The following is a 27,142-nucleotide window of genomic DNA, read 5'->3' on the forward strand; positions in this document are numbered from 1 at the left end:
TATTAGCAACCAATAAAGTCTGTTTCTATAATTACCTCCACTCCTGCCTTCACAACTTTACACCACACCTACAGCTACCATGTCATCTTAAATTTCAGTTCTCATCAGCTAATTCCCTTGTCAACATTCTCTCACTATTGGATGTGTAAAAGACAGCACAAACTGTGGCTCATCTTGCCTTTGGTGTATATTAATAGATTCTCTCTCCTGCTGGCCTGACTGCTGCTGATGGCTGCAGCCTCTGCTTCAATATCAGGGGCACTACTTTGGACCTCTCCCTGCTATAGATCTCCCATTTCAGGAGAGATTCCTAAGGACTACCAAGCTTTAATCCACATGACATTACTATGGAAACATAAACAAGACAAATAGATTGCACTGTCTCGTAAAGCTCTTGTCAGTCACCTAAAAATCATGGAGACTGAAGTTTAAGGTAACTGTGGAAGAAGTATCCTTCTCAAGAAATTGAAGAGCTATTTTCTAAGGCTTGAAAGCACCCCGAGTTTGGAGGGTGAAGATCAAGAAATAACATGAATCACTTAAAAAGACTGCGCAGCTGTATGTACAGTATAGATTAAAAATCAGATTTTATTCAATCTAAATCTAGTTATTATTTTCTCAAATTACTTGTTGCCAGCATTCATCCTCCTTTCATCCTCATTTTTAAGAGTTGAAAGACACTTCCTTTGGACACTTAAAGGAACTCATACAAAAAATAGATGAAGATGCACAAATACATATTTCTTTTTATACTGCACATACACTGAGTTCAAAGCTATAAAGTAGATATAAAAATTAACTTTGCTAATAATTTCGCTAGTGTTTGCAAACCACAAATATCATTACCTTGAGAAAGGAGAAATATTGTTCTCTTTTCTCCAGTTGAGTGTTTTGGCATCACAAACAAAATTGACACTGAAATAATACTGATATGTTTGCTTATTTTCAAATGTAACTACTAGATGAAATGTTAGGATCTAGCTAAGCTCTCTGAACAGCAAAACAGTACTAAATACAAGTAGTTTCTCCACAGCCAATCTACTGTTCTGAATTGAAAAATTCATTCAAAATGCTCATTAAAACACAATAGTTCCTAACAATCATTGTTTCAGGATTTTATAATTTAAATAAATCCAGCTAAATAGGAGATAACTCCTTTATAAGAAGAAAATAATCTAAATTGTCATCACAGGACTAAGTACATACTAAATGTCATAAATATTATTTCAGATGCTCTGAATAGAGACTTGCAACAACATATGTTAATACAAAAACATACAAACCATACCAAACAAACACGTTACCATTTTACCTTCAGAAAGAAAATGACAAAAACAAGCATACAAAATTTTACTACTGTGAGAAAATACACAAATAGTTTGTACAGTGTGAATTATAATAAGCTACACACAATATAAGATTATTCAAATCTCAAGAATTTGAAACAAAACCACAAGTGGTTGCTTACAGTAAGAGTAATAAATTCATTCAATGAACTCAAAAACTTCTTGACTTGACCTATTTCTTAAGCAAAACTTTAAATTAGATTATATTACCTGACTCAGGAAATGAATGGAGATCCAGAGCAGAAAACATGCCTTGTGATAAATGTGGTGCTGAAAGTACAGGGGATATTCCAGCCTGAAACAGGAGGTACCATAAAATTTTTTGCTTGGTCACGCTATTGCATGCACATATGCTGTGTGAAAGTTTTACCACTTAGGGAAACTTGTCTAAGTTTAAATGCAAATCATTACAGTTAAACACTTACATTACTGAAATTACCAACATGGGGAGAAATGAGACCTAAATTAGATAGAAGCAGCAAGTGTTGCACTTTCATCTAGTTACAGAGAGAACACAGGAAAGACAGTGAAGAGGTTCAAAGATACAACTTCACAGATCAAAAGAGGGACAGAAATAGCACGTCATATGAAAAATCAGGAGAAGAGAAAACCTATTCCCTGAGAGGACTACAGTATGGCAACTTCAGAGAACAATAAAGATCAACAGCTTTTTTATAAAAATCACACAATACAAGTGCCAGGTGGAAAAAAAAGAAAAAAGAGCTAGACAAAACATTAGAGCAGACGAAACTGTTTCTTGATTTCACAGAATCGTAGATACATTTAGGTTGGAAAAGACCCTTCAAGATCACCAAGTCCAACTAGCATTTAACCTAGCACTGCCAGGGACATGGTTTAGTGGCAGAATTAAGTGCCACATCTACAAGTCTTTTAAATAGCTCAGGGGTGGTGACTCATCCACATCCCTGGGCAGGCTGTTCCAATGTTTGACAATACTTTTAGTAAAAAAACTTCTCCTAATATCCAACCTAAGCCTCCCCTGGAGCAACTTGAGTCCATTTACTCTTGTCCCATTGCTTTTTTCTTGGGAGGAAAGATCGACATCAGTCTTTCTTGGAGTGAGGGACCCAAACCTGAACACAGGATTCTAGGTGTGGTGTCACCAGTGTCAAAGACAGGTGGAAGATCACTGCCATGGTCCTGCTGGCCACAATATTTCTGACACAGGCCAGGATGCCATTGGCCTTCTTAGCCACCTGGGCACACTGCTGGCTCACATTCAGCTGCTGTTGATCAGCACCCCCAGGTCCTTTTCTGATGGACAACTTTCCAGCCAGTCTGCCTCAAGTCTGTAGCACTGCACGGGGTTGTTATGGCCAAACTTAGGATCCAGCGTTTTGCCGTCTTTAATCCCACTTCTTCACACATATGAAAAATCAAACACTAGTAGAGAACTGAGGGGAGACCTCACAGCAGTCTACAACTTCCTCACAAAGGGAAGCAGAGGGGCAATCACTGATCTCTTCTCTCTGGTGACCAGTGACAGGACCCAAGGGAACAGCCTTAAGCTGTGTCAGAGGAAGTTTAGGTTGGGTATTGAAGCAGGCTTCCCAGGGAAGTAGTCACAGCACCAAGCCTGACAGAGTTCAAGAAGTTCAAGAGTTCAAGTATTTGGACAATGCTCTCAGGCACATGGGTGACTCTTGGGGTGTTCCTATGCAGGGCAAGGAGTTGGACTTCGATGATCCTTGTGGGTTCCTTCCAACTCAGCATATTCTATGATTCTAAGAGTCTTGAATTGTGAGATGCAGTTAGGCATAACCCAGAGAAGCAACTGAAAATATGTGAAATGCCACTAGAGTGCATAAAAGTACAGGAATCCTCCACTCCACCTAGTTTCATATATGATAGAATTAAGTTCTCTGAGTAAGGGTAACCAAATGGTTTATTCACCATCAAGTCTCAGGAAGTAGCCTTGGTGATCTGAGTTTGTAAAGAATTCTCATCTGCAAGTTCCAGCTGCATATGTAGTGTACATGTGCCTTGCACACAATACTAAAATAAGAAGAGAGCTGTGCACTGTCTGTGTGCCCTTTTTCTGGAGTGCCTTTGGCCCTGGACTGCACAGTCAACAGCTCTTTCCCTGCACTACCACAACCTCCCTCCACCCTTGTTACTGCACCTTTCAAAGCTTAGTGTCAGACAACTATTCACAGAATTACAGTATCTTACAGAAATACAAACATTATGGCAACAAGAAACATTCATCTTTGAACACTTTCCAAGGCTACGTTTTTCATCTCCCTCTTAACATTTCAACAGCCTCATAGTCTCCAACCTAATTAATTTGTCCATGAGTAATAAACATATCAACTATATAAGAGTCTTGTAACTTGTGAAAGCTTCTCCTCTGTAACACTTCCACATTCTAAAAAGACAAGAAGAAACTGTGACATCTGACTTCATAATACCAACAAATGAAAAATAAAGCCTTCCATGCTGGTCTTATGCTAAAGTACAAGTGCAGAAGGCAAAAATGTAGGAGCTGTTTCAAAAAGTCTTCTGCTGTCACAGCCCAAGAACACTTCCACCACTAATTCAAAATGTAAAGAACGAAGTTCACATGCAGCGCTCTAAAAAAGGATATCACATCCTTCTCAGTTCAGAAGTGGTTTGATGCTAACAAAGTTCAGAAGAATTTCAACTGTAGGGATGAAAGCCACCACCAAAGCACAAAATCCACTCAATTCGACTGAACTTAATACCATCAATTAAAGTCTGCCAACCTCTGTGGTAGATGGAAGATTGAGCAGACATGTTTAAGCACAGGTTTTAATATGGATTCTACATATATTGCAAATATATTCACACTTGCTCCACAGTCTTTCCTCACCTCATCTTGTAAATCACAACTAATGTACAGGTAATAATAACCACATCAAGATCACTTAAAATGTTTCAGATGTAATAGTTGAATTCTATAATTAAATTCAATATAGTAAATGTTATAAAGCAGAAGATAATCATCTTATATGTGTAGATTCTATTTATGTATAAAAATTAAGTCCCATTACTTACCTCAAAGAAAGTTTGTCTGTGATTAGTTGCACAAAACAACAGAAACTAGGGCAGCTTTTGGCTGAGTATACTGATGTGGCAGGAAGAGTGTAATAAGGAACCATGGAAGTTGTAGTCTTCCAGGTTCTCATACGTGCTTAGATTGTCATTGGTTGGAAGATCACATGACATGTTAAGGCGCTGTATTTAAACCTAACCGTTGGAAATAAACGACAATTCTGCTCTGGCACTCGTCCGTGTCTGAGTGGGGTTCGTGCCCATGTACAACACCTCATACTAGTAGTATATGAAGAGTGAAAGATCAGGTCAGAATTAGCTAAAATGTTAATGGCACCACTGAAGAGATGGCAAGAACCACATGTCAAAGTGAAACAGTCTTCACTGTATATATACTTTCAATAGGTATGCATGTCTAGTTGTTGCATTTACAGTTACTGAATATTATGCTACCATAACTCCAAGGAAATGCCAAACTGCATCAACTGCCTTCATGAACAGGGCAGAATAACTTTTACAAAGATGGAAAGATAAATTATCAAATAATCTTAAAAAAAAGCCAACACAAAGATGACCAGTAGTCCCTTAGAATCAAGTACACAGACGATTAAACAACAGAATGTTGGAAGTATTAACAAATGACAAAAAAATGGACAGCCAAATTTTGACTTTACCCTTGAGATTTGACATATTTTCTAATGATAGGACTGCTTTAAACATACATAAAATATTACCAGATCACACAGACTAGATTTATGATAAAAATTAGGAACTGGAAGTTCATTTCCTAGTTTTGCTAAAAACAGCTCAAGAAGTAAAATATACTTTTCAGGAATAATACAAAAGGGGTAAACTTCTATTCTGAAGAAAGTATAAAACAGTGACCCAAAGCATTTTCACTAAGGGAAAGGGATTGGGAAGGAAGGAGAGAACACACTCTAAACTCCTAAACATTATAAGTGCAAGACAGATCTTCTACCCACTAAGTTATGTTGTGTAACTAAAAAAAAAAGAAAGATGAGAAAAGCATTGAAGTCAGCTGAAAAAAAGCTGCCACTTCTGCTAGGCAGACACTGTTTATAAAACAGTGCCTGCCTAGCCGCAGATAGTGAATATTTTGTTTGTTTGTTTTTGAAACTTAAACTCTCATCTATTACTTGAACTTTTAAAAATTCTGATGTTTCAATGTTTTCTTCGCTACACAAAATAGATGAACCTAAACTCTGCGGCACTCTGATATATGTGTAAATTTGAAGGTACCATTAAGCTAATCCTCAACAAAAGTGAGCACATTTGTTAATCAAGATTAATATGAACTACAAATTAATTCCCACAGCAGTAAAACTCTGGGATGGTTTATTTTAAATCCAGCCACTGGACAACTATTTCATAGTTATTGGCTAAAGACTGAACTAACTTTTCCAAGAGGCACTAAGCAAATGCTTGTTCTTCACTTTCTTGTGCTCCTTTCAAAATTGCAATGCTAATAGCAAGAAGGTGTTTTGCTAATCATTTTTTATGAAATATCTTTTAAAAACCTTACCTCAGCTGGTTTTGGAGGAGAACTGGTAGCAGGCACACTTTTTGGCTTAGGAATGCTATGAATTAGCTCCAAGATACTTGTCAACTTCTGATCTGATACTTGGATAGAAAGTAAAGGCATCTGTCCAGAGAGTTTGAACCTGTTTTGTAAAGAATCAAAGTCAAAACTTTCGAAGTTAAAACAATCAATCTTAAATCTATTTCATTCAAACTTCATGTTAATTTTCTTCCGAGAAACACAAAAGTCTTCCTGGTCAGAAAATCACTCATATAACCATTGCACGTAATACATACATACATACATACATACATACATACATACATACATACATACATATATATACACACACATGCGCACGCACAAATAGTACTAATAACCACTTGTGATTTGGCTACATAAGCATATTTCCCTCACAATCTGAAATTGTTGCCTCTTGTTTATGTATTTAATCTAATTACTTGCAATAAATTACATTACTGAGCCTTTACACAGTATTTTATAGAAGAGAAGGTTGAGGAGTATTTTTACATATGAATGTTTAGGGCCCAAATGTCAAAAAAAGTGACTTCCCAGAAGAAATGTATATTTAAGCTGACTCTAGCAGTAGTCTAAATGGCACAGGAAAATAGGATATAAAAGAATAAAATGAAAGCAGTAAAACAAATTTTGAGCCCATTTGAATAGGCTTTTGGCCAAAAAGAATCACCTCAAACAGACACTAACTTTTTTAAGACCTAAAACCCAATTCAGTTTCTCATACATGTGAGTGTAACAGAAAGCAGAGAAATGGCTCAAATAATATTATTATGCTTCTATTACAACTTCTAGTTAGAAGAGATAAAGAGGTTGCTTTAACAGGTCAACTTTCTCCAACTACAGGTACCAGCAGATGCTTAACACGGGGGGTGTAAGGAACACCTCCCACTTTTGATGTACTTAACTCATAACTCAGTCTTCAAAGGGACATATAATATACGACCGGAGAAGATGTGAGGACAAAAAAACCTCACGTTTTCAATCATCCTCAGCTAATTTTGGGACTATGAGAGTAACTGAAAAAACGGCTCCTGATACTTGAGCAAGTGAAGCACAAACTTGTACACATTCAACTGCGACAGTAAGTAAATAGTTTTCTCCAATTTATGGATTTCTTTACATCCTTAAATTCTTACAGGATTAATCCTCAACTAGTTTTGACTTTTATTCTTAATTCCAATTCTGTCAGAGAGAAATTTATACTTTTTTTTTTCATTGTTCTTTTATTATAACAGAGAAGATTGGGGTAAATGACTAGCTACCACGTTTGAAAGGACCTCTCCATCTACTGTTCAAGTGCTCCAGCAACTGAGGACACTTAGCAATTCTCACCTACATTACACTTAAATCTCCATACAAAAATTCACGTATATTGTGCAGGCATTTTGACAAATTTTTGAATTTCGACAGCCTATGCAGTTACACAGAATGCACTTAGCAGATACCAGGCAGATAATTGCAAATAATCCCAATTCACTACACTGCTCTTGAAACAAAAGCTTTTAAGGCTCAGAAAACATCCGGAATTGGAATACAATTATTCCCCATCTGTAGAGACTGAGGCATGGAGGAGGTAAGTGTTTCAATTGATGAGGGAATCTGAGAAACTTCTTCCCAGTTCAGTCTGGTTTTATCTAGAGAGAAGGAAATCTTAATGCCACTGCCAAATCTGCAAATAGGTACATTCCTTCACATTGGAATTTTTATTGTGTTTTTAATGAATGCTATTATATGAAAGGATGCTCTTAATACTTACCTCCTCCATGCCTCAGTATACACTTATCTAGTACCAAACTGCTACTTGTGGCATTCCTAGCAGTTGTGGAGAGTACAGGAAGAAGAACAGCTTACCTCCAAGAAACAGAACTATCCCAGGGGAAGAAAAATCTGTAATTTCTAGACACACGTAGAAACTATTTTATTGTTAATTGAGTAGCTGTATGAGAGTTTGGAATACAGAAATAATATCTATCAGGGAAAAATTTCCCAGAATCTGTATAGACACAGGAACTGCCAAAAGGAGAAGCACACCTGGTAGCCAAGACAGACAGGTAGTATTACAGTATGGCAACAGGTGTTCTTATTAAGAGCAGACACTCCTTAATCCAGGTTACACTGGCATAACTTTGATAGACGTCGATTACAAACCTACATTAAAATTAAAATAAAGCCATTCTGTTATGACTATAGAAATGAAATCTAATTTTCTAACATAAAAAGATTCCTGTGAATTGCATTTCCCTTATTTGAGTTTCTTCACCAAACAGACAAAAAGTAAGGAGGGAAAGCATAAGATATCTTTGGTAAAGTCAAGCATCAAAACTCTGGCCTCCCAGGTTTCCAGAAGATGGCACCATTACACCGTGCAATCATTGACCATTATTAAAAGTACTATACATTTTCTTCCAATTGAGTACATTTCCGTAACCAACAGAATTTTGCTAAGTAAGTTTAAGTGCAAACTCAATGCATTAAGAGTTGTTTCCCTAGTATGCAAACAAACAAGAGGAATAATCCAAGTCAAAGAGAGGGAGTATGACAGCATTATTTTTCAAAATATTTTTGATGTTTACAAAAGAGACTCTAAGTTTGGACTTCTAGTTCCTCAGTATTTCCAGTGAGAACTGAAATGTAGCTCTTAGAAAGACCCAACTAGAACAGGCAACACTACCTTTAATAAAAATCTTTAAATATATTATACATGCTACTTTTATAACAATATAACATTTTATGACCTTTTCAATATATGAAAATATCTTCATTTTATTATCATTTTTCTACATACATGTATTTTACTTCCAAGAGTCACACCTAGCCAATGTAAAATAGCACAGGTAAAACTACATTGTTACTTCTCCCTCCCCCCCACCTCCCCTAAAAAAAGTAATTTACTATAAAATTTCAAAATTGGGAAAAACACATACTTGGGCATTCTTGCATCTGTCACAACCATAGCCCTGCTAAATTCCATATTTACATCCAAGGGCTGCAAGATACATTGAGATGAATTTTTTAGCTTCCGAGCTTCTTGCCAGTTCTCATCTACGAGAACAAAGAAAATCTATACTTTAAACATTGGAAGAGATCTTCTCATTACACATATCACAGAATTAAAGTATCTAATATTAGTATATATTGCTAAAAATTCAGGTGACATGATCTCTTTTACAGCTCTATATATCAACAGATATATATTATAGAAGCTCTGAATTCAGACACAGAAGATTACTGAATAATTTCTCCCATTCACATCTAAACAGTTACCCCATCTATGCTGCAGCCATCTAAGAGTCTGATTCTTAACATGCATGGTACTGAGAGTTGAGGCTCTGGAACGAAAGGATTAAGAATTAAATGCTCATGACTTCTCTGATTATAACTGACTCTATATTGCTAGTTCCCAAACTATTAGTCAAAGTTTCCTTCGACACCTTATCAAAGTAAATTGATTCTGATTCTTTCTTTACCCTTACAAAATGATCAAACCTACAACTACTTGTGGATTCTGCTCTAAATTTGGAAAAGAAAAGGCACTGAAGGAAAATACCATAGACAAATTAATTAGTCCTATATTTATTATGCAACAAATAAATCAGATGTCTTCAAATATAAAGGATTTTATTATAAACCTGTTTATTTAGCAAAACTAAGATTGTAATCGAATCCCTAAAGGTATGTTTTGGAAATTCGTAACATGTTCATAGTACTGAGTTTAGAACATGTTGGAAGATGTATGTTTCAAAGATTCTCCACTTCTTCAGCTAAAAATATAAGCAGCTCAACAACCACCATAAAATTCACATAAAGAAAGATTACTTTCATGAATACTTACCATGTTTGCTGTACAGTAAGTGTATACTGCTGAGTTGGATGTCAAAACTGTCATAAGCTCTTGACATTATATCTTCAATAGTGCTTTGTCCTACTTTGAGTTCTGACAAATCAGAACGATTTTTGCTTGTCATCTTAAGACAGTCACAAGAAAAAGAATAGATCAATTTATTCCTCATTACAAGGGCACAGACTCTTACAAGTATCACAGCACAGGAGAACTAGAATTAGTAGTTCTAATTCTCCATCAAAACAAAAAATGGGGAGTATAAAACTCTATTTCTTCTTCAAGGAAAGAAACAAAATAAAAAGTAAATTAAAATATGTGAAGCTTAAGACAATCTATTTTGCATAAAATCATTTTCTTTAACAAGTGACTCATACTCCAAAGTGTAAAGTCTCAAACCCTCTGTAATCAGTAGAAAAATGGTTCAGTATTTTTATATTTAAAAATTTTACTGCATTAATCAACTCCAAAATATGAAATCTATTTCTGAGTTCTGTAGAATTCAGTTGTGGCATACTAGTTAAACAGAAAAAAAGGGCGTTCGGACTGTTCATCATCAGTCTTGCCTTTATTATCAATCAAAATTCCTTTGACTCAGCTTTGGGATGCCCATACTTCCTGGGTATTTCACACTTGTATGTGCCCTCTCTGCTGTTCATCGCTGATGGCTGTCCTCAACCTTAAAGATCTAATGATTTTGGATTCATATTTGGTTCTGTCAGACCCAGGTAATATTCAAGAGAACCGAAACAGGTCTAAATACTAGCATCTAGGACATAGCATTTTTTTTCCAGTGTTGCTGAACTATGACTACTTTTACATTAAAAATAATTTGCAGATTGAAAATTTAGAATTACTAGATTAATAATCTTACATATCTGCATTAAGATACAGTTTTAATTTTATATGCCATTTCCCCCTGGCTTGATTTCATCCAGTACACAACTGAGGGGAAAAGACTGTTGGCTTTGTATCAGACATAATCATTCAACAAATGACCTACATCTCACTTAAGCATATGTCACTCATAGTGAATATGTAATTACTAATCATATCCTGAGAGGTAATTAAATTTCCTCTTATGGTATTGCCAAATTCCCTCATCTTGCTTTCTAATTTCTATTAAAGGACAGGAGCCAATCCAGGAGTCACACTCACTACAAAAATTAGTTACCTATTTCAGAAAAAAAATCTCAGACACACTTACTGAAGTCTGATTTTGAAATGTGTTCTTCTATGTGTTATTCAAAGAGTAGTTTCTATGGGTGGAATAGGAGGGGGACTATTAGATCTAGGGGATTGTCTCAAGCTCCCAGGCAACTACGAAGTGCCACCCCTACAAAGTGCCTACAAATGACCAGCATTCAGAAGAGTTGGTAAAATTATAAATCACTGAAATAACTTGGATTTACAACCAGACCACTTATTTTTAGTATCTACACAGCAATGTTTTTGCTAATTCCACTTTCTGAAGCAGTTCTTTCTAAACACAGCCTACTGCAAGGTCCTGAACTTGGGTTGGAGCAACCCCTGGTATCAATGCACGGCACCACCATGACAGGTGCAGGATAACCAGGCAGAGCTCCAGTGGGAACATGCTGCCTTACAGGTGTCAGCCTCCAGGATGTGCCAACTCTTACGCCAACATCAGACAGTAGCAGTGAGCACACCTGTGGGAGGTGTGCCCCGGTAGAGGAACTCCTCTGCTTAGTGACATAGCTCCAGGAGGAGGTGAGTAGGTGGAGCTGGTCAGAAGCCATCTGAATATGAGCCAGCAGTGTGCCCAGGTAGCCAAGAAAGTCAGTGGCATGTATGTGGCTACGTCAGTGGCTTGTTTCAGAAACAGCATGGCCAGCAGGACTAGAAAAGGGATCATCACCTTACACTCAGCACTAGTGAGGCCGCACCTTGAATACTATGTTCAATTTTGGGCTCCTTATGGCAAGAAAGACATTGAGGGGCTGAGGCGTGTTCAGAGAGGGGCAGTAGAGTTGGGGAAGGTCTGGAGCATGAGTCCTGTGAGAAATGGCTGAGGTAGGTTGGGGTGTTCAGCCTGAAGAAAAGGAGGCTGAGGGAAGACCTTATCCCTGAAACTACCTGAAAGGAGAGTGTAGCCAGGTGGGGGTCAGTCTCTTTTCCCAAGTAATAAGTGACTGAACATGTGGAAACAGCCTCAACTTGTGCCGGGGGAGGTTTAGGAAACATTTCTTCATTGAAAGCGTTGCAAGCATTGGAAGAGGCTGCCCAGGGATGTGGTTGAGTCACCATCCCTGGAAGTATTTCAAAGCCACATAGACATGGCACTTAGGGACATGGATTAGTGGTGGGCTTGGCAATGCTGAGCTAATGGTTGAACTCGAGGATCTTAAAGGTCTTTTCCAACCTAAGTGATTCTATAGTTCTATAATCAATGCAGGCTAGTGATGATGGGATCAAGAGTTGCCCTGCTGTACTCATGGGTGAAAAGCTCAACACGACTCAGTAATGTCCACTTGCAGCCCAGAAAGACAATCACATCCTGGGCTGCACAGTGAGGGAGGTGATTCTGCCCCTCTACTCTGCTCTTGTGAGCCCCTGCCTGTGTACTGCAACCTGTCAAAGCAGGTCCAGAGAAAGACTGCAAAAATTATCAGAGGGACAGAATACCTCTCCTGTGATAAAAAGGCTGAGAGAGATGTGGTTTTTCAGCCTGAGGAGGAGAAGGTTCTGATGAGACCCTACAACAGCCTTTCAGTACTCAAAGTAGGCCTATAAGAAAGATGTGGACAGACTTTTTAGCAGGACCTGTTCTGATAGGACGAGGGGTAATGCTTTAAAACTAAAAGAGGGCAGATTTAGGCTAGCTGTAAGGAAGGATTTCTTACAATGAGAGTGATGATACACTGCCACAAGTTGGCCAGAGAGGTGGTGGATGCCCCATCTCTGGGCACATTCAAGGTCAGACTGGACAGGGCTCTGAGGAACCCAATCTAGTTGACGATGTCCCTGCTCATTGCAGGTTGGTTGGATGACTTTTAAAAGTCCCTTCCAACCCAAATAATTTTATGACTAAGTGAAACCACATGCTCAGAAAGTCAGTCTGTTGAAAAGACAGAGCCAATTTACTCTAGCAAGATTTTAAGATTTGAAACAAATTCTTACTTAAGCAGCAGATAAGGCAATCTAAACATGTATTAAGTAGCAGAATCAATGTTACCCAGACTACAAGTAAATAAAAAAGAAATTGCCCGCATACATACAATATCATTTATCTTGGAAGAACACAAATTCAGCAGTGAGAAGATTGCTAAAAATACAGTTATAGTGATAAATTCTACATAAATCATTAGCTTTTTGACTTTTCGATTGCATGAAATCTCAAACATATCTCTAGTTTTACTCAAATTATTTTTAAAATTGTCAGTATGTTTACTTTTCTCATTTTAAAGTAAACTCAATGACCAAAGGTAAATAATAATAATAACAATAATTTAATAAGAATACCATTTAATCATGTAAGTAAGAAGTTCACTATTTTATATTCTAAAATATAAAATGTTAGATATTTTCCATGTAACAGTTCAAAGCATCAACAGTAGTTTCATATTACAGGATGATCACTTTTTAACAATTCTTTTGCGTTGAAAGAATGCACTGAAAAGAGTTCGGTAATTTCTGCCTTGACTGGAAAGCAGTTTAAAATAAATAACTAATACATAAACAGCAAGTGGCACTTTTACTTAATTGGTACCACAAAATACAAATGTAAAAACTGAATTATAATTTTTAGTAAATTATTGCATTAGGTAAATACATACTTTAACACTACCAAGATCCAGAAGTAGTAAATTTGATGTATTATCATAGAATCCTCTCTGTGGAACAATGATGTATGAAGCCATGAGATTAATTTTGAGGTCAAGAACTTTCTGGGTTTCAATAACATACATCAATCCTGAAAAATAGTATAATTAGTAAACATAAACAAAGTAATCCATACAGAAGCTATAGCATTTAAAAAAGCTATAAAAAGCAAATCAAGTCTACCTTGAAATTAATCATGAATGCTAGATAACTAAGGTACAGATGATCTTCAGATTTCTTCTGAACCAATAATTACAGGCAGCCCTTAAAGAAGCACCAAGTAAATGAAACGATGATAGCAAACAATGCTAACTGACAAGTATAGAAAGCAACACAACATATGCAAATCCAAAAAAGTTCCATAATCAGCAGAGATGAAATAAGAAGAACTGGAATGTGAACTGCAACTCTGCAATTACTGAGTTAATCCACTGTGCTCTGTAGATTCAGAAATTTTATTGTTCTAGAAATTCTTACTGGGAGTATCCAGCTGCACTGGTCAAACTCCTAGTGTTGTTACTATTGACATACAGAAGTTAACACCATGATGACAAGCATCTCCATCTTCAGACACTGAAGATCAGCAAATACATAATCTTCCAAAAATTATGCTTAAAAATCATGCAATTAGTTGGGAAATTCAGACTGTCAGAACATTTGAGATCAAATTCTGCTTTTCTGCTTGTCTGTAGAGGAATGAATGGTCTTGCTTCAAGTTAGCACTGAAAATTGCCTTATGATGCAGCCACAACCCATTAAATATTTACCATGTGCAACAAGCTGATAATCACAGTAGAGATAAAAAATTATGAAGATAATAACATGACACTCAGCACATCCACTGGTAAGAAAACAATTAAAACTGTTACCTTATCAAAGGTTGTCTTGCCACAGGAGATTTAGGTTAATCAATGAAGAACTGGGTGACAACCACATTTCAGGATTTGCAAGGTAAAACAACTTAGGATACTGCCTAACTGGATTTGAGTGATGTAGAAAATTCAAGCAAATACTTTCTTTTTTCCTTCACTTGGGAAGACAATACAGTGGAGTCCATATATTGACCTCGGGTAAACCAAACTTTTGTAATGTCTTTTAATGCTGAAAATCATAACTACTTTGGTGTAGCAATTTCCTTCACTTCTGCAGTTCACAGTTCCCCTGTATTTTTCAGCTATCTTCTACTGCTCAAAGAAAAGTGTTAAAAATTAATTCCTGAGGATTGCAAGTCTGACCATATTAATTATGTTGATACGTTCCCATTCTTCTACCTCTGAAACTAGTGTAGTCTACCCCACAACAGAAGATTCTGCAGATCCAATTTTCGTACTCTGGAAATTTTGTAAGTCTCAGACAAGATTTTACAAGAAATGTGCCACATATTTTTAGACATTCCATCAAATTTATTGTTTCTGACTGGATCAAACCTTTAGATTACTACAGGCAAATCAGCATTCTTGTGAGAGTGTGAACAGTATTTGGTATACCTCTAAAGTAATGATATGCTGAAACTGTAATAAACACAGAGCATGATTCCATATTTCCACAAAAAACTTAATTATGATCAACACCAGTGTATTTGGTGGTAATGAGCAGAGAACCAAGCATATTAAATTTACAAATTCATCTCAGGAATGAGCAATGAATTGTGGTATCATTATATTTAGTATTGCTGAAGAAGTTTCTGAAAGAAAAGTAAGTTGATCTACAAAACTTTGACGGGTTAATCCGATATTAGTCCTTAATTAAACAGTTCAGTCAAAGAAGAGCTAATGAATAAAAATACAACTGACACCTAATTTCCCTCCCAACATCAGCTTCATAAAAGCGATCATTATGCTTGAATTTTCTGTAAATTCTTTATCACTTGACTATTCAGATTTTTTTAAACTTACAATTCAAATATTAATACATTACAAATTTAAATGAGGTTTAAAAAAAAAGCATTTGTTGCTTGGCCTTTTTGCTTTTAAAAAATAATTTATATATGAAATCTCCCCTTAGCATCCACTCCCATCCACACAGACAGGACACTGCTGGACACATCTCTGATCTAGAAAGCCTCACACATCCTTACTGGAACATGTTAATTCTACACATCTCAGTGTTAGTTTCCAAAGTATTCAACTTTTTAATTAACGTGTTAAAATGTAAGTTCTCCAGAGATAAAATGAAAACTAGGGGGATGGCTTTAATGCCGAGCAACTGGAAGGCAAATAAATATAGTTTATGTGACTTGAACTGTTAGTCCAAATCAAAATCAATATTCATCAAGGAATACAGAAAATGGAAAACAACCACATAAAGGCAGATATTGTCCTGAAAAGCAAGAACTCTGAAAAGGATTTAGGGGTTACTTTAGAGGACTAATATCTCAGTATCAGTTTTTAAGGAGTAGGAAATAATTAAGGCCATTTAGATATCAGATGAACAAAACTGAAGAAGTAACAAACTGTGTATGGAGTACAAATACTGAAATACTGTCTTATGGGCATGCAGCATATTTTACAAAGAAGTAGAAACAGATGAATTCAAAAAAAGATACACACAAAATTATCCAATACCTAGAATAAACGCTTTGCAATGAGATTGAATAAATCAACTTACTTAGGTGTTGTGTTAGAAAACTATGTCTTGGGTACATGCATCTCCATACGGAAGGATACAACATTGTCTTACTCCTAGAATGCAAAATTTGTCTGAGTGTGTCACTAGAAGAGCATGCAGCACTTGCCTGTTGATGTTTTTTCACGGAACTCTTCAAGTTTCATCCGAGTTGCTGATGTCAGTTGCTCTAAACTTACATCTTTTGGAGGCCTGAAGAAATCCACTAAGTTATTTACTGTCATCTGTTAAAATAAAGGAAAAATAAAACATGGCAAATTTACTATTAAGATTTTCCAAGATTTACAACTTATTCCAATATTTACTTACTGCATCATACACTATTTCCAGTGGCTGTGATTCTATTCTAAGCTTCTGATCTGCTTTCTCATCCAAAGGATTAGTTTCAAACATTATGCTTAAAAGTGAGGTACTCTCGTCCGAATAGGCCGTTCGAGAAGATAGGAGACAGGGCGTACACTTTTCTCGGGACATGCCTGTAACTTCAAGTGAGGTAATTTTTGATTCAAATCTGTAAAGAAAGGTAAACAGACTGTTCAGATGTAATATCCATCTGGCTAGGCACAATTAGGTAGTAAGAGTATAGGAAATGAGTTTGAAAAAAACCCAATACAATACATCTCTACCCAAACTTCAACATAAATAGTTTACTCTAAGGAGTAAACACACATCTGTGTGTTAACTGTTTTCCATTTCATTATCTTTTTTGTCTGTTAGCCTTGACTAAATAAGAAATGAGGTCCAAGTTATTCCCTTCATACACTTTTCATGAGGACAGGTGTCAGGGCAGGAGACAGGCAAATGGGAATTCTGCAGTATGAGCTCAAGAATTATATGGTATAATTGATACTAGAAAACAGACACATGTAAGAAACGAAAGAGTTCCAGTGCAGAGAAATAGAAGAAACAAAGATAAATAGTCTCATTACTCTCAAGAAGTATATTTTATATCTCGGATTTTTTATTTTTTCAATACCTTGTCCACCTCTTTAATAGCTCTCAGTTAAAGATCTTTATCTCCAAACACTCAAAGAAAAATGTTTCACTGTAAAAATGTAATATTTTCTTCCTTTTTCTTAGTATAATAACTTTATTAGGGCCATTTAGATGCACAAGAGTACAAACAGAAATGTCACATGCAAAACTTAGAAAAAAGATCAATAGTATCTTAATATTATACATACATTATACTAATATGCCTCAAATTAGAGGGCACAAGATTTAAAACCGGAAGGCTACTTTCCCCCAGAATATTTAAGTCATTACATTTGAAATGAAATTACAATATTTCAGCAGATACTTTCCATCTGTCAGTGTGAGAACACAAAACAAAGCAAAAATCATCAGTTACAGCCTTCTTCTGAAATCTAATCTGAAAGTGAACTGAGAATTCAAGAACTTTTCAGTCACGTTAAATGCCCACACACAAGCATTTGCAAGACCACCTTCCTCAGATTAAGTTTCAAAAGGAGTAACAGTTGCTGTTAAAAGCAAGTAACAAGTTGGCAACTGGATTGTTTGCACATAACAAACTGAAAAAACAGGAGTAAATCCGTATCGGCACAAAAACCTCTGAAGAGGCAGAGAACTCTATCATGGAAACAGTAGCCACAATTCAGCCATCAATTGTAAAATTATTCCACTCCCAAACTGCACAAGAAATGACAGCGAAAAATGGAGCTTAAATACCATAACAGTCTAAAAATGCTTATTAGCCATCGTCAGCATTTCATGAGGAGCAAGTACAGTTTGACGGAAAGCTCACCTTACTGCTTGTGCACCTGGTCGTTGGGTAAATACTGTACTCAAGCCAGTTAATGCAAATTCTACCAGCTTAGGAGTTTGCCTGTTTTCTCTTATGGATACAGACATGCTTAGTAACTTCACAGAGAACTTCATGGCTTCATACTATATATGCCAAAAAACAATATAGGATTATAAAATACATTAATACACATTTCAATAGAGTTTATGAAGAGATGAAAGCTACAAATAACAGTTCAAAACTATTTTTCTCATGCTATGAATGGTTTGTATCATAGCTGGTGTAAAAGTCATTCCCAAACAGTTACTAGGAAGAGGTAGGGCTAGAGTAACAAGTAGACTTAGAAAGGTATGTCTGATGTCTCTACACAACATTTTGTGATAAAGACTCTCTGATGTAGAGCCAAAAACCAGTCAATTGTATTGTCCTTGGTATCCCACATTAAGATGACATCAGGCTATTTCTGAATGGTTCAAAATGTTGCTATTCCTCATTACAGTCCTTGAATCACCTCTTTCCTTATATAATCATTTATACTCTTCTACTATCACTCATATTTTAGATTCCAGTGTACTTTCTTATCCCTTATTAAGATCCCTTAGCACATTTTGTGAAGAAGCTTCTGAATATTTGAAGGCGATCTATAAAGCACTTCAATATTTAAAGAACAATACATTACATACATGATTTTATGCTAGCTAGGGCAAGCAAAATTTAACTGTGAAGTATTTCAGAATATCCAAAGTAAGCTATACAACTAGTATCCTGAAACTGCATCTAATGATGCTGTCTTCTGCATAAAGCCAGCATGCAGCAACTTAATTAAAAAGTATCAGAACAGTATTCAAATGTAGAGACAGAGCTTCAAGTAATTTGAAAAGTGATTTCCCACGTTTAGATTTTTATTAGGCATCATAGTCAATCATGACTTACTGATTTTGGAAGAGTTGGATCCACAGCTGTTTCACTATATCCAATTGCTGCATAAAGTTTAGCCTTTTCTTCCTGTGTCATCAATTCTTCAAGACCTGTCACATTCAAGAGGTTAGTTCAATTCAGTACAGGTATCTAAAAAATGCAAATACTGTTATGCACTTTACAGGCCTTGGTAGCTCTACAATGTACAGTAGGTACTGTCAACATTGTCCTGAATTAGTAGAAGCAAATACACTGAGGTTTAAAGCCAAATCTTGAGTATCCTAAAGTATGCTTTAAAATGCTTTTATTCTGACCTGTTCTATTTCCTAAGTTGCTAACAGAAGTAACCTTTCTGATTTACTTTCCATGTTCCATAATCATTACTAGGAGCCCCACAATTAACAACTTCATCAGCAAAAAAAAGGCTAAGAGAAAATGTAAACAGCAATAATTTGATAATAAAAACAAAGTTCTATTCCATTGCTAGGGATCTATTATTCTAATAAATCATTTCTAATAATAGAAAAAAATACAAATAAATTATCATACTTGAACCCTTGATTTCTTGCTTTTTTTCATCCTTTTTTTCACCTGACCAGCTCCATATCCAACTAAACCAGCCACCAGAATTTTCATCAGCTTGTTTTACTCCTGGTCTGTAGATTTTTAATCCAGCCTTAGTTGCCTTAAATTTAAAAAATACTCAGGTAAGTAATTTTCTTCATGCTTTTTTCTTCATTTTCTTAAGGAAAATATAGACCCAAGGCATCTCTAACACATCAAAACATCATTAGACAACAATCAAAAAGGCAATATGTTATTCCTTAGTTTTCCTTCTAGTAACTTTTTCCAGTATACACTGCAATATCAGACCAATTCTATTTTGCATAATAACAAACACCTTTAAGAATGAAAAGGGCATGTAAAAGGTCAATAAATGTTTCTTACATAGCGGATTTTCTCTCTAGTTTTCACCATAAAAAAATCCACAACATTATGCAGTGCTTTACATTACAATAATGGCATTATAAACAATCATTTAAAATACATATGTAAGCAATTAAATAGCCAGCACAGGTCAAAATTTAAATCAGCCCTATATTTTTCATTTCAAGACAGATGTACAAAGCAATTAAAAAAAATTACTCTTGTAATACAGCATTTACTCTAAGAAAAATAGAAAACTATTCCTGGATCTGATACATACAGGTATAACAGTAAGGAAGATATCCCTTCTCCCATATTCAATATTTCCATAACTAGGGGATGCCCTGTCTGATACCAGCAATGATTCTAATACTGGTCCTCACATAAAGTGCAAACTACATCCACTGAAAGTTTGGCATGGGAATGGCAAACAACCGTCAAGTGATCTAAGATAGAGGGGTTCTCAGAACTGTAGTGGACCACATAAACTAACTTTCTTCATGACTAATACAATCCAAAAAGATACAAACAGTTCCAGATAAGCCCTAAATTTAGAGGTACTCTAGTGAAAGCAATACCTAAAGTGAGTGAGACAGGGATCTCTTCTCAGCATTCAAAACCCCAAGATCTGTGCAACACGATTAGGGAAAACAGCCGACTATAAATCAGAACTATGTAGGGACTTGTCACATCTATACACCTACAGGCCAATGAAAACTAGGACTCACCACAAAAACACAGAGGCTTCTGAACTGATACTACTGATTCACCTCAGAGAGATGATGCAGAATGTCAGTTAAACATCAAGCCTCAAAAAGTTTGAACAAAGTCCTCAAAAGTCCTCTTTATAAAGGTCACCAAGTCATCAAGTAGATGTTACAGAGTGAACAGTCAAAGGAAAAAATGAAAAGAGCCTTAGATAAAAGGCTGTTGAATCTGTGAAATTACGGGTTTCTGGGACATCAAGGGGTTGGTATTGAAGGACAACTGCCACAGTGAATAAGAAATGATGTTTAAAGCTGTGATGCTCCACATAGCAGGCAGCAGCAGGCACTGGAGTCCAGGGTAAGCAAGACTACAGGCAGAAGCCAGGGGAACTGTATTTCTGCAAAGATGAAGAAAAAACATCTGTGCAGTATGGGAACTACACAGGTTTGCTGAAGAACTCCTCTTGAACTTTCCCCATTGTCCATTTACAATGGTTTAGTAATGAATGCAGTCACAGATTGTGGCAAGCTTAATCAGCAAGGTAAACTGTTCTGACTAAAGAGAGAACTATCTGAAAGGAGGGTGTAGCCAGGTGGGGGTCAGTCTCTTCTCCCACATAACAAGTGACTGAACATGCAGAAAGAGCCTCAAGTTGTGCCAGGGGAGATTCAGAACACGCGGAAAGAGCCTTAAGTTGTGCCAGGGAGATTCAGATTGGATATTATGAAAAATTTCTTCATTGAAAGGGTTCCCAAGGACAGGAACAGGCTACCCAGGGACATGGTTGAGTCACCATCTCTGGAGGTATTTGAAAGACATGTAGATGTGGTGCTTAGGCACATGGTTTACTGGTGGACTTGGCAGTGTTTGATTAACAGTTGAAGGTCTTTTCCAACCTAAATGATTCCATGATTCTATCCTGTATTCTTATTTAGGTGAATCACCTACAAAGTTTTCCCTAGACTGAAAGCATAAAATATCTCAAGCTACCTGATACAGAGACTTGATGCTTGGCTCACTGAAGCTAGTGTTTGGTACTTAGCACACTAGTGCTAAGAACAAAAAGTGGCCTGAGGTTTGCAATATAAAGTTCTTGCTACAAAGTTGCCAGAAAATCGGATACCATTGTGATCATGAATATGAATTCTGGTGAGCTTGATTTCAAGATCTAGGTAAAAGTAAGCCCTTGAAATTCAACTTTTAGGTATGGTTTTAAAAAACAGAAAAGCTTCACAAACAGAAGGATAATTTATCTGGCTTTACTCAACCCACATCTAAAGGGTGCTCCTTCAAATACTTAGCAGACTCAAGGCAACCTGTCAGGATACCTAGCTAATAGTAGATTTTCCTCTTTTAAGTACTTTGAATCCTTCTTCAGAGGTATGACGTGATAATAGTAACACAGATGGGTGCGGACAGATAGATGAAGATAGAACACAGTAGAATCACCGTGACCTGATTTTCAATACTTTCAAATATATTTGGATAACCAGCTAGCAGATCTTTTAAGATGCTCTTTAACACTTCTTGAATGCAGTCCTTAAAGCCCAAAAACAGAAAATTCATTTGCTTGCAATCTACTTCTAAGCATTACAGAAACCTATCCTAAATCTCAGGATTTGAAGGCAGTCAGGAATGCGATATGACATAACCTTTCGTAAGCAGCACAGTCACACTGGAGGAAAAGAAGAATAAAACTAGATAGGAAATACTTCAGGATTGAGGAAAGAGATAAACCAAAAGAAACTATAAAGTACAGGATAAAAATATTCCTAAATCAAATGAGAACTATGAGAAGAGAAAAAAACCCTCCTTGTGAAAAGCAGTCCAATTCAGCCAAACAACTGAAGGGAAGGGTCATGAATGTGTCTTCTGTAAAAGTCTGGATAATGATGACACTAGAAGGAAAAATCACAGGTACGGATTCGTCTTCAGAGTTTTGAGTTAGAAGCGCAATATCTATTACTGCAGCAATTGCATTCACACCATATCTAATATACTCCACATCCCTCAAAAAAAAAATCAAATTGCTTTCAAGCACTGCCATAAGCAGTCACTGAAATTCGTTAAGTTTAATTATTATTACTTTCAGATTGCAAACTTCATAGTCTACTTACTGTTAGTTACCTTGATTATTAATGTAGAAACATTTCAGAAAATTTATAAAGATTTCACTTCAGTGTCCTAGAATGATACTCAGCCACTACTGAAAACTAGGCAGTATGTTAACCTAGGAAAACTGAGGCTAACAAATTAAGTGTAACTACTCAAGTCACATTATCTTACCTAATTGTGACAATCTACTTAAATGTTTTCTGCATTTGTGGTATTCTGAATAGTAACATTGCAAAAAGTCAACACACAACAGGTGTTCAGTCTACATAATATGGTATCATGAAGGAAAGGAATAAACTAATAGTCTGCTGTTGGGGGATGGAGGGACCATGAAGCTTTGGATATAACTGCTTCCAACTTGACCTCTGCCACATTTTGACCATATTTTCCACAGTAGATCTTCCTCATCACATATGGAAAGAAATTTATCCCAGATCAGTCACTCTGAAGAAGCAGTATATGGAGTTACTTAATTTTTGCATAATTACAAGCTGAAAGTAACTATGCCTTATAGTAGAAACCATGAAATATTCGGGAAATTGAAAGACTGTATGACACACAATTCAATTACTAGATCTAAAATCCATGTGCTGGAAATCTCCACAACCTCATGTTTCAGTTACTCTTGGACTAATTTAAATGATGGAATTTTACCTCAACTTCTGCTTGTTGCCTTGCTAGAGTGATGTTAAAAACATCCAAGGCCTTTTCTAATTCCTGGAAAAGAGGAGAGAAATTATTTTTTGACAATTTTCTTTTGTTACATGTCACAGCTCAGTTTTACAGTGAACAATTCAATTCATGCAACCCAAGTTATTTTGCTCAATCTGAAAACTTAAACCTGGAAAAGAAAAGCACATCACTTCGAGTTTTTCTTTCCCTAAGTTTCTAATTTAAAAAATTCCCTCCTATGTTTGTTAATACCACTAATAGAAAAAGGTAGTGATGAAGGTACAAATATGGCCACTGAAAATTTTATTTTAAATTAGAACTGACTTAAAAATATGTAAACATTTAACTTTAAACAAATATCAAGATGAACACTATTAACTCCTTCAATGGAAAATTACTAACCTCCAACAATTTCAAGATTTCTTCATCAGGTTTTCTTGATGTTATCTTTTTTTTATACATCTCTTTATAGTTTTTCACTTGCTTCCGGTGGTGTCGAATATGTTCCCATGACCACATTTGGAGCTTAGGTTGAACATTTACTTCAAGGATGCCATAAATAACATACTGCCACCTGGAAGCAAAGACAAATGAAGTATAGCTTACATTTCTTTGAGTATACAGAAAAGACTTCTAAAGCTTTGCAGACAACTCCAAGCTGTGAAGAGTGGAATCTCATGTCTTATATTGCACTTCTGATCAGTGGAGGAACTTAAGAATTTTACAGGTTGCTGTTTTCTAAAATTAAAAGGTAACTGTGTATGAAAAATACTCATAAATCTATGCATGTATGTGTGAAAATAATAAAAATATATTTGTAAGGAATCTTCTGAAATCAAATTTTTGTCATCTAGGTTGAAAAAGTTGGCCTATTTTTACGTATATTTTCTTGTAATAGTACCTAACATATAAGGGGGGGGCATTCATTAAAATAGTGTTACAGTATTAAAATACTGTATGACATAAGTTCCTGATAACGGACTTTAAGACAGCAATCATAGGCTTTCAAGTATTGTGTCCTCAGCTTTGGTTTGAGGTCCTCATCAATTTTTTATAGTACTAGCTTAAGAAAAACAAGTGAAAACAAAAGTGAAGACTTCCTTTCGAAGACTTTCTTTCAGAAGGAAATGACTTCTAACCCCCTTAAGTAAGAAAAAGTTGCTTGGTAATAATTTCAAATTAATAACTAACAAATTATTTTCAAAATCTGAGATTGCATACCATGTCTTGGCGTTGTTGTGCAATGGAACATCAGGTCTGTATTTTCTATATGGCAGATTTCGAGTCATCATATCAATAGACTCAAGAAGCTCCATAACACTGAGGTACTAAGCAAACAAATTCAAACTGAGAGTTATTATCTTTACGAGAACAACATGTATCAAGACTCCCTTTCAAGAGCAAATCAGTTACAAAGAAAAACAAGACTAAGAAGTTAATAGATTCTGTATGTCCACTGTAAAATTTCAGACTGCTTTTCTTATTCTCACAAACTAACTTCTTTACCACATTACATAAAACTTCAGAAAAACAGTTTATACCTGTGGCTTGTTGAATTCAACAGTTATATCCTGTAAGTTTACATCTAAATCCATTTTTGGTGATGAAAAGTCAACATCAGATCGAGGATTCATAAGGAGTTTGGCTCTAGCTGAAATTGGGCGGAATACTAAAAAATACAAGTTGATATAAAAAATGCAATTATTTAAGACTATCATAAATTATACATATCTTAAATTATGCCAGATTATTAACTGCAAAATTCCAGACTTCAAAATATGAAGAACTCCAAAACAACTTAAAATATAATGCAATCTGTACTTAATTTTCAGTTTCACTCTGGCAACATTTGCGAAACAAATGTTTACAAAAAATTATCACAAATTTTCCTGTACGCAGTATTACGTGCAGATGTTTCAATTACTAGTTTATATTTGTAAAAAATGTAATTTTTTTGGCTATGATATATTCATAGTACAAGACAGTTTCAAACATAGCATTTATTTCATTATTTATAACTCATATTCTGTAAGAATTATTTTTTTTCTGCACTGATTATTTTCTGTTTGATAAATTATACTCACAATAGTAGATAAAACCAAACATTCCATATTTCTAAATCCAAGCCTAAATAAGCATGGAAAAAAATCTATGGATCCTACACAAAATAAGACATCACAATATTAAAATATTCAGAGTAGAATTGTTTTATCTGTTCCAGACTTTGGCAATATCAGGCATTCAAAGCCATGTTTATTTCAATATTTTCATCTGTTTCAGCAATTGATCCAAAAATAAGAACTTGCATATTACTTGAATTTGTGTAAATCATATTTTTATCAAATAGAATTCTTTGTTTTCAACAGAGATAATGATAGGCGATCGACATAACAAATATTCCAAATTCCCTGAAAGGTTCATACAAATCAAAGATGCATTTTTGCAAGATGAAACCATGTTTACACCAATTTATCTTTGCCTTTTTTAAGTCCTGGATTATCCCACTTTTATCTAAGGTAGCATTTCTATTAATTTTCTTTCTGTATTTTGCTCCCTAAACTTCATTTTTTATGCTTCTTATATGTAAGTATTATGTTTGCTTTTACATCAAGTGACAGAATCAGACTCAGTGATCATTATCTTTCTATAAAAGTCTCAAACAAAAGAATTGTCTTAAAAGACGTAGAATTGCCATTCACCACAGTTCCAAAGTTGTGTGATTACCGTATTCACCTCTCATGAAAAAAGATACTTTGCATAAAGCAGGTGACCTCAAAAACATACTCAAACCAATCTGATTCACAAAACTTACATGGTACACATATTATTGCTAAACTTCTTAAGTAAAGGAATTAATTGATGGAGGATTTTTGTATGACATTCCACTTGAATGATACATAACTCAAGACTCATTTTTATCAAGGCCTTTTTAAGGCTACAGATGTGGTACAGTATTCACTGTCAGAAAGACTGTTACCCTTATAGGACTAAATAGCACTCTTTACTAAGATTTTTGAGTAACAGCCAAAGTAGCAACCTCTGAGAGGCACTCAAAATTAGAATTAGGCACCTGTATTACAAATAAAATACCACTTACCAAAATCATAACCTTCTGGAATCACACTGTGGCTAGCAACTCCCTGTTTTAAGTTAACCTACAAAACACACAATGGAGTTAAAAATAAGTTGCATTTTTATTTCCAGATAAAGTTTTAAAATATAAAGTGTTAGCAATTTATTATAGCTCTCAGATAATCCCTCTAACACATCATAAAGTTCAAAATACTTATCTATGTTTTAAACAGAATGTCTAATTTCAGTTAACAAAAATCTCTGAATAGTAGTAAGATGACCATAAGTTGTGTAAATTTTGTAACTGGCAAAAGACTTTCTTTTTTTAAACTTCCTCAGATAGGTGTCATAATTCTATCACATAAAAGCCTTAGCATGTACTATCCTAAAAATGCTTCTACTTACAAACAATACTGACATAAATGGAAGCAGAACTAAATGTGAAGCAGGTCCTGTGTTTCCCGGATTCAACTAGAATACTAGATACACTAATTCATGCTTTACTTACCAATGATTCATCAAAACCACCATGGTAAAACATCTCTGATTGCACATTCCAGTAAGCGAAAAGGTTATCCAGTCGTACAAGCTGAAAATACAACAGGACATATGTATTAACACCTACATATGTATTAACACCTACAAATTCTAGATTAGTAATTTGGATTTCACAAAGTCTGGATGAATAAAAATATTCA

General features: G+C 35.5%; 1 protein-coding gene across 7 annotated transcripts in view; it reads right to left on the reverse strand.

The window, feature by feature from the left end:
- The window catches only part of VPS13A (vacuolar protein sorting 13 homolog A), a 99,502-nt gene that overhangs the window by 58,321 nt on the left and 14,039 nt on the right, over positions 1-27,142 (reverse strand). For all 7 annotated transcript variants that reach the window (XR_003532129.1, XM_027670750.1, XM_027670748.1 and 4 more), the window contains exons 9-24: positions 26,953-27,033; positions 26,470-26,527; positions 24,914-25,041; positions 24,594-24,700; positions 23,775-23,946; positions 23,355-23,417; positions 19,500-19,635; positions 18,966-19,060; positions 18,033-18,175; positions 16,577-16,778; positions 16,377-16,491; positions 13,597-13,733; positions 9,794-9,926; positions 8,886-9,003; positions 5,926-6,064; positions 1,557-1,641 (exon numbers count right to left, since the gene is read on the reverse strand). Coding sequence is in view for 6 of the 7 variants with exons in the window: in XM_027670750.1 (XP_027526551.1) it covers positions 1,557-1,641; positions 5,926-6,064; positions 8,886-9,003; positions 9,794-9,926; positions 13,597-13,733; positions 16,377-16,491; positions 16,577-16,778; positions 18,033-18,175; positions 18,966-19,060; positions 19,500-19,635; positions 23,355-23,417; positions 23,775-23,946; positions 24,594-24,700; positions 24,914-25,041; positions 26,470-26,527; positions 26,953-27,033 (1,912 nt within the window). In the remaining variant the exon portion in view is untranslated. The remainder of the gene's footprint in view (positions 1-1,556; positions 1,642-5,925; positions 6,065-8,885; positions 9,004-9,793; positions 9,927-13,596; positions 13,734-16,376; positions 16,492-16,576; positions 16,779-18,032; positions 18,176-18,965; positions 19,061-19,499; positions 19,636-23,354; positions 23,418-23,774; positions 23,947-24,593; positions 24,701-24,913; positions 25,042-26,469; positions 26,528-26,952; positions 27,034-27,142) is intronic.

The sequence above is a fragment of the Neopelma chrysocephalum genome, unplaced genomic scaffold (genome assembly GCF_003984885.1).
Source record: "Neopelma chrysocephalum unplaced genomic scaffold, ASM398488v2 Primary Assembly neopelma1_96926, whole genome shotgun sequence".
NCBI lineage: Eukaryota > Metazoa > Chordata > Aves > Passeriformes > Pipridae > Neopelma > Neopelma chrysocephalum.